General features: G+C 49.2%; 1 protein-coding gene across 8 annotated transcripts in view; it reads left to right on the forward strand.

The window, feature by feature from the left end:
• The window catches only part of grb14 (growth factor receptor-bound protein 14), a 30950-nt gene that overhangs the window by 133 nt on the left and 14811 nt on the right, over positions 1-16006 (forward strand). For 3 of the 8 annotated variants that reach the window (XR_009929802.1, XR_009929803.1, XM_062457955.1), the window contains exons 1-2: positions 4181-4688; positions 6127-6229. Coding sequence is in view for 6 of the 8 variants with exons in the window: in XM_062457955.1 (XP_062313939.1) it covers positions 4510-4688; positions 6127-6229 (282 nt within the window). In the remaining 2 variants the exon portion in view is untranslated. Of the gene's footprint in view, positions 1-3; positions 111-4011; positions 4031-4180; positions 4689-6126; positions 6230-14520; positions 14774-16006 lie in introns of those variants that run through there. The other 5 variants (XM_062457957.1, XM_062457959.1, XM_062457956.1 and 2 more) reach the window with 5 other exon arrangements.

The raw sequence follows: 16006 nt of genomic DNA on the forward strand, positions 1-16006 counted from the left end.
TGGCAAAGTAACGTGTCGGAATTGGGACACGACGGGTTTCCGTATTTCCTAATTTCCTTTTTTTATTTTGTGCATGCGAGCACAAGCGTGCTCTTTTCCTGTGTCATCAGGTAAGTTTACGACACTTGTGGCACACCTGCGGTACATCATCTGTTTTTGCATGGTAGCGTCCATCTGGATCCAAATGGATGACTGCATACAAGTTCTACTTTAGTTTACGAACCTTTTCAATAGGAAACGGGTTGTAAATACATGTTCTGGGTACTGCAAATTACATTAGACATGTAGAGAGTGAGGGCGGATATTTTCAGAGACATTCGATTAGGTCACGAGCTGGCTGAAGAGGATGTTCCATTTGAACGTGCGTGCATTTTCCCTGCAGTATTTCAAGCTTCGCAAAGTGTATTTGGTTAATGAGTGCATGTTAATAGTAAGATACATTAAACATGGAAATGTTTCTAAACTAAGCCTAGTTCGAATACACACCAGGCATTCTAAGTGCCGGCAATAAGAAAACTTGGCTGCGGCCGCTACAGTGCTGCCTTTGTGTAAAACTGTAGCCTACCGCTGGCGTGGGCTTGATACTCGTTTGGAAGTAGAGCACTTGAAACAGGTCCACATGAATCTTAACCCCACAGACGGACCACTCATGGATTACAGAGCACACAAATTATGAATCTATTAAATAATACAAATACTGTAAGTCAACAGGCTAGATCAGGGATTTTGTCTTTTAGATGTATGTCAATAGGAACAGTTGAGTGGGCTGTTTGTCATGGATAGCTGGATATATTTGATGGTATCATTTTTTTTGTATTTCTCTTCCAGCCTTAAATCATTACTAGTTGAATACACATTTGTCTGTATTTCTTTAATGCTTTATTTACACGTTCAAGATGAAGCTTTTTGTAAATTTTACGAATATTGTCTGTGTTAATAGTGAGACAGAAATCACTTGAGATTTACCGCATCACAGATTCTGAGGGCTTCTGCTGAAGTGCCTGAATGCAGTATCTGGCAGTTTGCCATATCTATAGATATTTCACCTTAATTCCACTGAACCAAGTTTGCTTGACTGTAAAAGTCCCGAGGGCTTGCTTTTTTTGTATTTCAAGATTCCCCGCAATGATCATTCTGTTTAAACAGATTTATTTGGGGCTGTAGCACCAACTAATTTCCCGCAAAATCTTTTAACGTCAAACAGTTTTGTCACGAGGTTTTGTCTTTTGTTAATCCAGCAGCGGAATTTTAGCTGTTCAACCAGCCATGCACGTAATGGCTCATATTTCATTTTCTCCAAATGTGTGTTAAAAAGAACTGCGTCGTCCGAGGTGGTAATACAGGGTCTACGTGGTGATGACGTTTGTTTATTTGTATAGCAGTGTTGATACAGAAACTTCAAGTTGTTTCCGTGAGGTCTCGAAGCCAGCTGGAAGATGGTCAGCCTGTTTAGTCAGTTTTGCTGTAAAGGTCAAAGAAGTGAGACTCGATCATATATATGCTGTGTTTCTGTGACAGGCTAAGAATAACCATTTATACCTTGTCTGTAAGCACAACCCACTTGAATGTGTGTGTGTGTGTGTGTGTGTCTGGAAATAGGCCTAGGGTAGTGTGCTATTACTAGGTGGTTATTTGGGTGAGATCATGTATTGTTTCTCCAATTGGGGAAACATGGCTTGGTTCATATTGAACAGCCTTGACTAAAGAGTTTGGCCAGCTTGTCATAAAGTCTGTGTCACCGGGACAGAGTGAACGTCTTGTTCCAGTACCTGCTGACCCAGGGGAGGAGATACCTCTGTGCCTGCATGGGAGCTTATTACATCAAGTTCCTGCATGTCACTCACTTGGGGTGAGGTTAGTGGAGCGAAGATGTGCTGATATTCATTAACCACCCCTGTGATGGGAGCGCTGGGTTTGATCTGTTAGCTCCAGACCCCCAGCCCCTGTGGAGAGGAGCAGTTGTAGCAGACGTGCTGGGGAACACGCAGGCTGTTGAGACAAGGTCAGGTCAGTGCAGACTGTCTCGGCAGTGGATTGAGAACCCAGATGGATGGTTTTCAGCCCTGCTGAATGTTGGGATGTGGTGCAGCTCCTCAGGGGAACACTAATATGGTCGTGTTTCCAGGCTGGGTTGAGAGACATAGAGTTGGCATGGAGAGAGAGAGTTGACTTGAAACACACAGGCATGCATCTGAAGGATTCCTGTTCTAGTTCCACCAAAGATCAGCATGGATTTGTTTGCGTTCTCTAATATTAGACTTGATGGGTGTGTGTGTGTTGCACACAGGCAAAAACTTGATTTTGCAGTCTATTGTCCAGTTGTCATGGTGGCAACACTTGACAAGGCAGCATCGATGCCTGAAATAGTATGGGCTTCAGTCTTCTACTAATGTAATTAGACAGCATTCACATTGACTGATACCAGAAAAATGTGTCTCAGCCCCAGGGGCTATTTTTGGCGTCAGCCTCAGTGTCCTTGTCCCAGACTCTGCCTCCACTGGGCCTCAGTGTGAGTGCCTCTGCCTCCACTGGGCCTCGGTGTGACTGCCTCTGCCTCCACTGGGCCTCGGTGTGACTGCCTCTGCCTCCACTGGGCCTCGGTATGAGCGCCTCTGCCTCCACTAGGCCTTGGTGTGAGCGCCTCTGCCTCCACTGGGCCTCGGTGTGACTGCCTCTGCCTCCACTGGGCCTCAGTGACTGCCTCTGCCTCCACTGGGCCTCAGTGTGAGTGCTTTTGCCTCCACCGGCCCTCTGTGAGCCTCTGCCTCCACTGGGCCTCGGTGTGAGTGCCTCTGCCTCCACCGGCCCTCTGTGAGGGCCTCTGCCTCTGCCTCCACCAGCCATCGGTGTGAGCGCCTCTGCCTCACGTTCTCCCCCCTAGTGCCATTCCTTGTAATTGTTCTAAAATGCTCAGCTGAAAACATGATGTACCTTCACCCTCCTGATCTCCACATCAGTCTTGTCCTCTGTGTGGTTGTTTCCTGTTGTGGCGCTGTCGTTTTGGTCTTTACAGAAGTCTTTTCACATGTTGTTGTGTTTTTAGAGAAAAGGGGAACTCAAGCCAGGTGGATCTGTCCGCTGTGGCGTGTCTTGCCAGACAACGTCCTTTCCACGGAGAGTGCTTTAAAGGAGGCGAGTAGCCCTGGCTGGTACAGATGTGTCCTGTTTTCCATCTCATTGGAGGAGTTGCCTCTACAGCAGCTGCGACACGAGAGCCTCTTCAGCTGCAGACCGCAGCGTGGCTCGGGTAATGAAGGCTCCTCAACGTCATGCTTTGTTGGAACCCATTACACAACAGCCTAAGCATACCTCAGTAATGGTCGTTTCTAAAAGAATCGCATAGGGACGAGATGTGTTCCATCTCAGAAGCTGGAAGGCCTGTTGGGGTCTGTTCTCAATGATAGATTGTAATGTTCCAAGTTTTTGATTCTGGTTTTTACCAAATGACATTTGTACCACAGCTGCTGTATACTAGTACTACTGTATGAATACTTGTTACTAGACTTGTAACACTCCCTATAGAGGCTGTCCAGTAACATCCAGTCTAAGATAGTGCTGTTACCAGATGTTACCTCAAGCACTAGCAGCCCTCTCATGTACAGTTCCCCAGTCAGTGTTTGGATCACATAACTTCTCAGATGTTATCATGTGGATAACATCTGACCCACATGCCTGTCCCAGCCCTCTGAGCCCGTCCCAGCCCTCTGAGCCCGTCCCAGCCCTCTGAGCCCGTCCCAGCCCTCTGAGCCCGTCCCAGCCCTCTGAGCCCGTCCCAGCCCTCTGAGCCCGTCCCAGCCCTCTGAGCCCGTCCCAGCCCTCTGAGCCCGTCCCAGCCCTCTGAGCCCGTCCCAGCCCTCTGAGCCCGTCCCAGCCCTCTGAGCCCGGCTACTCTGCACATCCACACGGTCGCCTCGACACAGCAGTCCTGCTGTTTACAGAAGTGCATCAGGGCTGTCTGCACGAAGTCCATGACAAAGGAACAGTTGGTTTTACAGCCCTGGCAGCCTTCCAGGGCTCATTACAGAGCTAAGTTGCGTACTGTACTAACAACGAATAACCTTTTGTCTGAGTGTGTGTCTGTGTGTGTGTGTGTGTGTCTGTGCGTGTGTACTGGTCTGCTGCTTTCCAGGTAGTGGGAAGCCAAACAGAACATTTTGAAGACCAAAAGGCCAGACTGTGTGCTCTGAACGCAGGACAGAACAGATCTGTGGATTAGAATATGCCACTGTGTCAGAGCAGAGGAGGAGGGCTCTTTTAGGAGTCATCACGATAAAAATAACTTTATTGTGGTGGATCATGTTTTGGTGGGAGGGATAGTTTTCCCCCACTGGGCCAGCCCCATGGGCAGCAGATGAGCTGGAGAGGCGTGTGTGTGCGCGCATGCTAGCTGTGCTGTAAGCAGAGGAACTCAGCCAGGCAAACCTCACTGTGCTCTTAACACACTCCAGCCGTGGGTGTTCTCTCTGCTCCAGATGATGCCGTGGGTGTAGCTGGTGCCTTCGTGGTGATATGAATAACACACTGGAGGAGCTGAACACGCCTAGAAGCCTCGTGGAGAAAGCAGACATTTTTCAGAGTGCCGAGAGGAACACGAGTGTCTTTCCCAGTCCGGCCCTCATCCCTCTCCGGGCTCCTAAGGACCCTGCCCATACCCAGCTCTCCAGGACGGCTCTCTGCAAGGCCAATAGGTACGGCAACGCCATGTTTCTCAGTCCCAGTCCTGCACTCGACTGAAGGACTGGGACTGCTTCGCTGGAAAAGGAAAAAGTTTTAAATGTATTTTAATGCTCAGTATTTTTGTAACTACTTGCAATCCCATTCTTTTTGCCGGCAACTCAAGTAGCATATCTATCTTTAGTTCATACGGTTACTCACTACTTTTAAGGTTAATCTTTAACATATGTGATTAGTGAGCACATACAATGTGCTCTCCTACACAAGAATAGTACCCCCTTTGTATTTGCAAGAGCAGGTCACAGAGGTCCTGTTGAAGGGATTTTATTTGTTTGCTGTACTTTGTACCTGTAAACACTTGATGCAGTGAATACACAACTGTCTGTGAAGGGCTTTACCCAATAGTGATAGTACACTAAAAGAACTGGCTTCGAATCAAGCACCTGTTACTTTGCAGTTTGTAATTAGTAACTTAGTAACTGGTGTGTTTACAGAGCTGTAAAGAAATGTCACAGATACACCTTATAGGACGTGAGGCCTTTTCCTCACCACCATGTTACATCTTAACGGCCATTTTTATATTTTTAAGCTTTTGTCACCCAGGCTAGTCCCGCGTCGGTTTGTTTCTCTCGCTTGATGATGGAAACGTAATGGCTGCCGTTTCAGAAGCACGCAGCGCAACTCGGGGCTGCCACTTCCCTTATCTCAGGGCAAATAAACACACGGCTCAGCGTGAGGGCTTTCAGGTGTTCAGGATTCGACAGTGCCATCATCGTCGTCTGTCTGGGACATACAGGGTTATGAAAGGGGGCAAACAGTGTAGTTTAACCATATCCTGAACCGGGGGTGGTGGAGTTGAGAGTTGAGTGATGGTTAGGTGAACAGGGACTGGTCTCAGTGCAGGCGAGGGCAGAATGGTTATCTTGGCGCCTTATTTCATGTCTCGCAGTACCTCTGTGTGTCTGCTGACTGTTTGGGAGTGGGCAGGGATGTGGAGGTGGTGGTGGGTGGTGCTCAGAGACTATGACTGCTCGTGTCCCTGTCTCACCCTCTCTGCTCATGTTCGAACCTAGACAACGAAGAGCCCGAACGATACCTGAGAACGTATAGGGCTCAGGCAGCCCCCACCCAACCTGACTCCAGTCCTGGGTCACAGGGGAGGGGAATGGGACTCCAGTCCTGGGTCACAGGGGAGGGGAATGGGAGGCTTGTGGGGGAGGCTGGGGTGTGTGTCCTGACAGAGACTGACACATCATTGTCCGTGTTCAAGGTTCCGGTGGTGGGCTGGAAATAGATAGATGGAACTTAACCGATTCTCGATGGGGAAATTGTCATAGCAACACGGAACAGGAATACCGGTAAACATGTCTAACCAATGTTATTTGACGAAATGTGCATAAATATTTTGAGCCGTGAATATGATCAGTGGACTGTGCCTGTCTCGCCCTCCAGGAGAAGTGAAGAGGTCGAGGAGCCACTGTCCTGTCCGGTCCCCAACCCCTTCCCCGAGCTCACCTCCTCACTCGGCTCCCAATGCCTCTGCAGTGCAACTCAGGTGAGCGCCCATGTTACACTGCTCTACGCTACACTGCTCTACGCTACACTGCCCTACGCTACACTGCCCTACGCTACACTGCCCTACGCTACACTGCCCTACGCTACACTGCCCTACGCTACACTGCTCTACGCTACACCGCTCTACCTTACACTACTCTACGCTACACTGCTCTACGCTACACTGCCCTACGCTACACCGCTCTACGCTACACTGCCCTACGCTACACTGCCCTACGCTACACTGCCCTACGCTACACTGCTCTACGCTACACTGCTCTACCTTACACTACTCTACGCTACACTGCTCTACGCTACACCGCTCTACCTTGCACTGCTCTACACTACACCGCTCTACCTTACACTGCTCTACGCTACACCGCTCTACCTTACACTGCTCTACGCTACACCGCTCTACCTTACACTACTCTACGCTACACCGCTCTACCTTACACTACTCTACGCTACACTGCTCTACGCTACACTGCCCTACGCTACACCGCTCTACGCTACACTGCCCTACGCTACACTGCCCTACGCTACACTGCTCTACGCTACACTGCTCTACCTTACACTACTCTACGCTACACTGCTCTACGCTACACCGCTCTACCTTACACTGCTCTACGCTACACCGCTCTACCTTACACTGCTCTACGCTACACCGCTCTACCTTACACTGCTCTACACTACACCGCTCTACCTTACACTGCTCTACGCTACACCGCTCTACCTTACACTGCTCTACGCTACACCGCTCTACCTTGCACTGCTCTACGCTACACTGCTCTACGCAACACCGCTCTACGCTTCACTGCCCTACGCTACACCGCTCTACCTTACACTGCTCTACGCTACACTGCTCTACATTACACTGCTCTACACTACACCGCTCTACCTTACACTGCTCTACACTACACCGCTCTACCTTACACTGCTCTACACTACACCGCTCTCTACGTTCACGATCAGGGGTGGGGGTTGGGGGGACATATTGCAAGGAGTCACAACACAAGGCCTCCTCCGGAGACACAAGGCCTCCTCTGTGCCCCCCCCCCCCATCTCTTTTAGAAACCGCAGGCAGTGTTGAAATGTATTTGAAATGGGGATGACTGCCAGAAAACAGCTGCGAGACATGTGTAAATTCATATTCACGCATAGCTGTGTCGTGTTTCTTCCTTGTGATCACACTTTTAACTGCAGGCCATGAGGAACGACAAACCAGTTGAGTGAGTATGAAAATGAGGATAATTGAGGTAACGAAAATGCCAAGTCAGCACTCATGGACGATCCACACACCATGTGACCGTGAGATCCTGACTGAACTAAGATTTAAAAGAGGCCGTTAAACGAACATGATGTGAAACTCAAAATATAGCCTTGCTGGAGCAGAGGGAAAACACATTTGTTGCCCAGGACCGTACACAGATCCGAATCTTACCGTTTTACGCACTACAGCTCAGAAGCAATGTTGCTTTTCTGCTGTAGACGTATGATTAGATTTCTGCCTGTGTGTAATCTGTACAGTAGTTTATGATTTATGGGAGTCCTGCTCTGTGTCATGTACTAAAAAAGGAGCACACTCATTACGCTGGAAAGCTAACAATTATGGTTATGCTTCAAAAGTGCAGGGATTTTAAAATAGAAATCTTGCCTATACCTTTTTTTCCCAGGACTGTGGTTGTTTGACCCAACCCCCATTCCATGGAGGTGTCTATCACTGCAGGTGTTGATTTCACTCACTTACTCAGTGTCTGGTCTGTGTGTGTATGTGTCTGGTCTGTGTGTGTGTGTGTGTGTGTGTGTGGGGGGGGGGGGGGAGTTTCAGCCTAGACCTCTGACTCATAGGAAAGCCTGAAATTACAGAGCTCAATGCTAACCAACCAAGGAATATCAACGGCATTAGACCTCGCTCGGCCTTTAATGAGTTGCTTTCAGCATGTATTTTTCTCACTCTGTGAGCGGACTGTGGAGCCTGCCATTGTGAGGTTTGTGAGGCCGCTCCGGCTAATCAGATTGTTGTTCGTTCTCCTCTGTGGTCTGATAAGAGGCCTGCTGCGCTTCAGTTTCTGCACGATGACTGGCTCTCCGACGAGCCCCTCACATTCCCCCCAACACTTGACCCGAGACTCGCATCTGAATATCAGGGTGTGATTGCAATTCTCTCATGCCCTCACTGCTCTATTGTTAAGACAGTCTGTGGGATTAGCGTGGATTTGGCCTTCTCTGTGCATGAGCGAGGGAGGGGGATAAATCCTTGAGTTTCTCAGCAAGGCTGAAGTAGAATGACACTTTTTTAGTGACCTGCTCCTTGAGCGGCGTGGCTCCTTGGCGCGTGTCAACGTGGTCCTCACACACCCAGGGGATGTCCCCGGGGAGGGATGTCCCCGGGGGGGATGTCCCCGGGGAGGGATGTCCCCGGGAGGGATGTCCCCTGGGGGGGATGTCCCCGGGGGGGATGTCCCGGGGAGGGATGTCCCCGGGGGGGATGTCCCCGGGGAGGGATGTCCCCGGGGGGGGATGTCCCCGGGGGGGATGTCCCCGGGAGGGATGTCCCCGGGGGGGATGTCCCGGGGGGGGATGTCCCCGGGGGGGGATGTCCCCGGGGGGGGATGTCCCCGGGGGGGGGGATGTCCCCGGGGGGGGATGTCCCCGGGGGGGGATGTCCCCGGGGGGGGGGGATGTCCCCGGGGGGGGATGTCCCCTGCTCCCTGGCACCTGGAGGCTCTGCCAGCCTCTCTCTCACCCGTGTCCACTGCTGGGTTCTGGGAGAGACAAAGGGAGCATGTCATGCTGAACAGCTGTTTGTGTCACAATCCCAGAATGATGAGGTCACGACCCACCCTGCTGCAGAACTTCACAAACCAGTCACATCATCGTCCCAGCGCTCTAAACCCTAGACATGGAAACAGCAGGATCACTATGGAGACCTCCACCATAGACCTGGTTTGTTTTGTATATATATTTATTTTTATTCCTAGGACAACTGCGTATTGGGAAGTGTCCAGACCATTGAGAACGCCAGTTCGTCAGACCTAACTGATCTCTCTACTCTAGCACTGTTCAACTACCAGTAGAACGTTTGGGTGATGGTTCTTGTGGGGAAATCTGCCGTTAGTGTCAGGTACCGTGGCAGCCAGTGTGTGACCAACCAGGCTCTGGGTCATCAGGGGTTCAACTGAATGGCTCTTCTGAACTGTGCGAGAAACTTTTGCTTTGACATTGTTTTTGCTTTAAAAGCTATTGCAGGCTTGAGAAACCAGTTGGCATGAACGCCTGCCACCCTCGCTTTTACAGTGTCATGGTTCATTTCCATAACAAAGCCACCAACTCCTCACTGCCTCGAACCCTCTGAGTATGAACTCCGCCAGCTCTCAGAGCCAGTGTGGACTGCTGTGTTCCCCTCACACAGTGTGGTCTATTGTATATTTTATTTAATTCTAATTCCACTTAGTACTGCTAGTTTATGTACCCTTAGTATAGATAGTCCACATATTTACATTTTAGGTCCCTATATGTTTATTGTATGCACCTTCCTGCCAAAGCAAATTCCTTGTCTGTGCAAACTTTCATGGCGAATAAATCCCATTCTGAATCTGATTCTGCTCTGTTCCCCTCACACAGTGTGGTCTGCTGTGTTCCCCTCACACAGTGTGGTCTGCTGTGTTCCCCTCACACAGTGTGGTCTGCTGTGTTCCCCTCACACAGTGTGGTCTGCTGTGTTCCCCTCACACAGTGTGGTCTGCTGTGTTCCCCTCACAGTGTGGTCTGCTGTGTTCCCCTCACACAGTGTGGTCTGCTGTGTTCCCCTCACACAGTGTGGTCTGCTGTGTTCCCCTCACACAGTGTGGTCTGCTGTGTTCCCCTCACAGTGTGGTCTGCTGTGTTCCCCTCACACAGTGTGGTCTGCTGTGTTCCCCTCACACAGTGTGGTCTGCTGTGTTCCCCTCACACAGTGTGGTCTCCATTGTGCATGTTGTTATTCTCCTTCTCCATAGCATTTTAATATCGCTTATCTTTTGAGGACAAAAAACTTTCAGGCTTAATTCATTTGTGTGAGGATTAATTTTAAACTGGATTTTCAGTTGTTTAATTGGGTATGTTTTTTTTTTTTAGATCCTTTATGAATATTGCATTACTGTTATACATTTGTATTGGCTCAGATACTGTATACGTTTAGTAAGTAGTGTTGACATTAAAACTAACATTTAGTAGGAATGAAAGCAATTGGTTTATCAGCAGAGCAGACGTTTACAGAAAATAAGTTTGCGTCTTATACAATCCCAGCTCTTCCTAACCCAGACACTCGTGTTACTACCTTGTGAGATGGAACCCAACCTGAGCTTTTGAGACCCATGGCTTCACCCTCCTTGTGGTCCCAGAGGCGAGGCCCTTTCTGCCTGTCTGCCCCCAGGACCACACCACAGAACCCAGCTTTTTAACCCTGGTCCTCAGGGACCACTGTCCTGAGGTGCGTTTCCCGAAAGCGTCGTAAGCCTAAGTTGATCGTAGAATCCATCGCACGACAAATCATAGTTTTACGGGCCGTTCCCAAAAACATTGTAGCTAAAGTGTCTCTTGAAAATTTGAAGCTCTTGAAAGCCATAGATTAGCCTACTCCTTACGAGCATGTTTGGGAAACGCACGTAAGAAATATCAACGGTTTCGTTTTTTGCTCGATCATTGCTACGATCCATCGTTATCGGGAAACGCAGCCCTTTATAGATGTTTCCCTGCTCCAACACACCTGATTCAAATGAAGGGGTCGTTATCAGACTTCTGCGGAACTTGATAATGACCATTCATTTGAATCAGGTGTGTTGGAGCAGGGAAACATACAGGACAGTGGGCTCTAAGGACTTAGTTTATGTGGAGTGGACTGATATGTCTTGAACTGTGTGTGCATGTCATGTGTGGCAGAGAGAGACTGGGTGTCTGGGGCTGGGGGCTGGGCAGTGATTCTTGGCTTCTCCCCAGGCCTAGACGCACACCCAGACAGACACCCTGCTTCCAGACAGTGCTGGTGTTCAGTTCAGCCATGTGATGCACTGCAGCCCGTCTGCCCCAGTCTAGAGCTATCACTCTCCTCTCAGGAGGAACTTATACCTTGTGTACACATGTCTAGGTGGATGATTGATTGACCTCAAGGTTGTGGCTCAGCACATTCTAGTCATTTGTCAGCAAAAGTTCACACAACGCACAGAAATCCGCTCAACTTTACTGCACCCTTTTCTAGTTCAGCCAGTATGTTCGCACATTACGTTGAACGATTGCACAACTCATATTGCTCAATGTCATCGGCAGGTTTTCGTGTGCTATATGATTAGTTGAATGGAAGTATGTCTAATTAGACTTCACACAGGGACGCACTTGCACGTGCTCAGTCATCTGGGGTCAAATATATAGTTCCTGCCGTTAGCTTGTGTTTTGTGAGTCGACTGGTAAGTCGCAGGCCCTGCGCTCTGACAGGGCCTGTGGAGGGGTCTTGTTTAAATCAAACCATGGTCAAGGACGGTGTGTCTGGAGACGCCTTTTGTTATGAGAGCTGCAGAGACTCCGTTATCAATCAGGCTCCATTAATTCCATGTCATTCATGTGCTGCGTGATAGCTAGCAACGTCTGCCTGTCTGTCGTTCTTGTGCTGTGTGATACCTAGCAACGTCTGCCTGTCTGTCGTTCATGTGCTGCGTGATAGCTAGCAGCGTCTGCCTGTCTGTTGTTCATGGACTGTGATGGCTAGCAACGTCTGCCTGTCTGTCGTTCTTGTGCTGTGTGATAGCTAGCAACGTCTGCCTGTCTGTTGTTCATGTGCTGCGTGATAGCTAGCAGTGTCTGCCTGTCTGTTGTTCATGGACTGTGATGGCTAGCAACGTCTGCCTGTCTGTCGTTCTTGTGCTGTGTGATAGCTAGCAACGTCTGCCTGTCTGTTGTTCATGTGCTGCGTGATAGCTAGCAGCGTCTGCCAGTCTGTTGTTCATGGACTGTGATGGCTAGCAACGTCTGCCTGTCTGTCGTTCTTGGGCTGTGTGATAGCTAGCAGCGTCTGCCTGTCTGTTGTTCTTGGGCTGTGTGATAGCTAGCAGGGTCTGCCTGTCTGTCGTTCTTGGGCTGTGTGATGGCTAGCAGCGTCTGTCTGTATGTCGTTCATGTGCTGCGTGATAGCTAGCAACGTCTGCCTGTCTGTCGTTCATGTGCTGCGTGATAGCTAGCAACGTCTGCCTGTCTGTCGTTCATGTGCTGCGTGATAGCTAGCAACGTCTGCCTGTCTGTCGTTCATGTGCTGTGATAGCTAGCAGCGTCTGCCTGTCTGTTGTTCATGTGCTGTGATAGCTAGCAGTGTCTGTCTGTCTGTTGTTCATGGGCTGTGATAGCTAGCAGCGTCTGTCTGTCTGTTCATGTGCTGTGTGATAGCTAGCAACGTCTGCCTGTCTGTCGTTCATGTGCTGTGTGATAGCTAGCAACGTCTGCCTGTCTGTTGTTCATGTGCTGCGTGATAGCTAGCAGCGTCTGTCTGTCTGTGCTCTCTAGGATACACTGTGGCTCCAGATAAACGCTCCCAGGGCTAGGCCTGCTCCCCTGGTCACATGAGGGGTGGAGGAGGACGGTCGCTGGTGTCAAGCCCCCCTAGCCTGCTCCTACTCTGGAAGGAATCCCAACTCTCCTCTCCCTCCCAATCAGCAGTCGTACTCCCACGAAACAGTGCTGCATGGGCTTACCTGAACGCTGTTTTTGCACAAGAGGAAGATGACGTTGAAGTGAGAACCTTGGAGGTGTATAGGCTGTGCGTTTCTGTGGGGATTCAAGCAGCTCAGAAGCTTCCAGATCTGTGTCGGTTCTGCTGTGTGCAGTGTTTAGCCAGAGGTAGAGCTTTGTTTGTTTAGCTTTTATTTATTTGGGTTTAAGGAAGGCTCACGCTGTACCACACACACACCCTTGTCTACACACGTGGTCTTGGAGTCCACGTAGGAACAGGAATCGTCGTCCTGCATGATAAGGAAACATGCTTATCTTTCCATCTAGAGAGCCTCTCTCCTGCACATGACGGCATCCGTAGGCGTATTTTATATATATCTTTTGTCCGAGTCTCCAGTGCTCTGGCCCTGCATACGAGGCCTGGGCTGGACCTGGCTGTGCCTGTGTGGGCCGCATCAGACAAAGCATTTCTACTTCTTCTTCGACTGTGACCGTGTGGTTCTGCTAATTGCATTACTGCTTTTTGATGAAGAGTTGCCCTCACTGACGCTTTGGTTCATGCTCCCCTTGGATTAGTTACTCAAGACAAAGTAGTTGTAGTTAATTATAGTATTGTCTGTGTGTACTGGGTGTAAGGAATAATCTACATTTCTATGATGTGTTGTCTATGCAGCTGGAAGTTAAATGTAATTCAAATACCCCAGACACCATGCACATATTTTTTTATACTCATTTTATCTATCCACATATAGTCATTTATTGGTCTGCACATTTATTGGTGTGTGTGTGTGTGTATACCTATAAATGTCAGTTATCTACGTTAGAGACAGTATTCCATTTTCACAAGGCCCTCTTTGTTCACCCTTACAGTAAAACAGATGTGGATAATGAATTGTGGCAATTGTGGTTGTGGGAACAACTTGCTGCAGAGCTATTTTGGACCCCACAATTCTCTCCCTCCTCTCTCTCACACACACACACACACACACACACACTCAGCCTGACTTGGCCCCCCCCTCTCCCCTCCCTAGTCAGATCAAGTAGCTGTGTCTCTGGTCACATCTTTTTCTTCAACTTTATATCAGAAGTGTAGTTTGTACGAAAGTTAAGCACTGCCTGAAGTTGGTTCAAGTCCTTTTAAAACACCCAGTCATGGTTGATGATACTGTATGATTGTGTATGACATTTAATGTTTGCACATTTGGTGAACATATTTGTATTCAAATACTATATATTTAATTTCATCACCTACAGTAGCTAGTGGGCAGTAATAAACCTCACATTGTACTTGGTGACCGACCACATGTTGTTTTTAGTCACTGGGATGTGGCTGCTAATTTCCGAATGCTATCTGCTTTCCCCTGGAATTCATAACCTTGATAGGAGGTAAGTTTAGCTTTCTTCGACCTTCAGCGTTATAATTGTGTTCCCCGGGAGAACTATTTTTATCAAGTGTTGTTTTCTGGTAGTGTCTTTCCGAAAGAGAGAGCCGGAGGGGTTGGGTGGGGGGGGGAACGTTAAACATTTCCAAGGACAAAGGAGGAGTTAGGGTTCTAGGGAAAGACTTCTGTCCGTCTGTGTCTCACACTTAGTGGATAAACCTCACTGTGGCAAAGCTCATGTAGGAGGAACCTTGCTGTACTGTACTCTCTCTGCTCTTGGAAACCCTCTGGGTAAGAAGCTGCCTTCTGCTTCGGGAGACGCAGCTCACATCATTCTTGAGACTTAGAATACCAGGATGTGTGTTCGGCTGATTTCACCTTTTAATTGTTGTTTTGAAGGGAGAAGCATGAATTTCCATGCGAGGAGAGTCACCTTGCCAGCCATTACTCCGCTGTGTCTTCAGAAGAGGGTAGGCTATCTGTTTGTGAGCTGTCTGTGAGCTTTCATGTGAGCTGTCTGGCCTGTGTGCTTCCTCCTGGTTATCAGGATAGTAGATAACGCCACCACAGGAAGCAAGCTGAAGATGCTGAGTTGAACGCCCGACGGTTCTTCTGGATCAGATGGGGGAAATGTGCCAATCTTTGCAGCGCAAGCTTTCCATGTTGTTCAAACCGCGATTTATATTCCGCATAATATCGACGCCATCGGTGGCGGTCAGCACATGAGTCGCTTCCGCGTCGATGTTGTGACGCCTCACTGCACTTTGCAAAGCTGGGAGGGCAACAAACAGAAAGTCTGAGGTGACTTGATGTGATATTAAACGGGATGTTGGGAAGCTGCTGTGCTGGAAGCAGGGAGGGGAGATGACAGGACGGGGTGAGCTGGACAAGCTTGTCATTCCCCACTGTCCATGACTTCCTTTCTGCAACTGCTGATGAGAAATCTGCCAGGCATCTGTAGAGCGCTATGGCACAATGTGCTAGTGTGCTAGCAGCATGTGTGTTAGCAGAACGGTTAAAGACCACTTTGTCCCAGCATCAGAGGATGAGACTCTAAATTGTTGCCACGACGATACCATAAATTAAGTTAAATCTGTGGCCAATGACCTCATTGTGTTTGTCAGGGCTTTTCTGGAATGGAAACCTTCTGACAAGTTGAGAGGCAAGAGGATTACAATGTGAAAACCTCTTGTGACAGAACCAGCAGTGTGGCCAGTTTCACTGGCGTGTGTGAGCCTGTGGCCAAGTCAGCCTCAACACATTACTGTGGTAGAGGAGAATTTGAAACGTCACTGAAATATATGAACCTGCCGTAACATTTTCATGGGAAACTCGTTCCTGATGTGACAGTTACACTGACTTGCTGTGCTCCCTTCAAAGCCTGAGAACAAGATCTGTGTACCGTGTAAGAAGGTGGTCTGTCAACCAGTTGTGTTGTAGCAGGGTAACATCTAGAACATGCAAGACCGTGGGCCCTGAGTCCCAGGTTAACATGCAGGACAGTGGGCCCTGAGTACCAGGTTAACATGCAGGACAGTGGGCCCTGAGTACCAGGTTAACATGCAGGACAGTGGGCCCTGAGGACCAGGGTAACATGGTACACACCCACACTGTCTGCATAGCAGGCAGGTGATTGGAGGAGAGCGGTGCTGAGGGGACAGGTGTGATTGGAGGAGAGCTGCGCTGAGGGGACAGATGTGATT

This window comes from Osmerus eperlanus, chromosome 3 (genome assembly GCF_963692335.1).
Source record: "Osmerus eperlanus chromosome 3, fOsmEpe2.1, whole genome shotgun sequence".
Lineage (NCBI taxonomy): Eukaryota > Metazoa > Chordata > Actinopteri > Osmeriformes > Osmeridae > Osmerus > Osmerus eperlanus.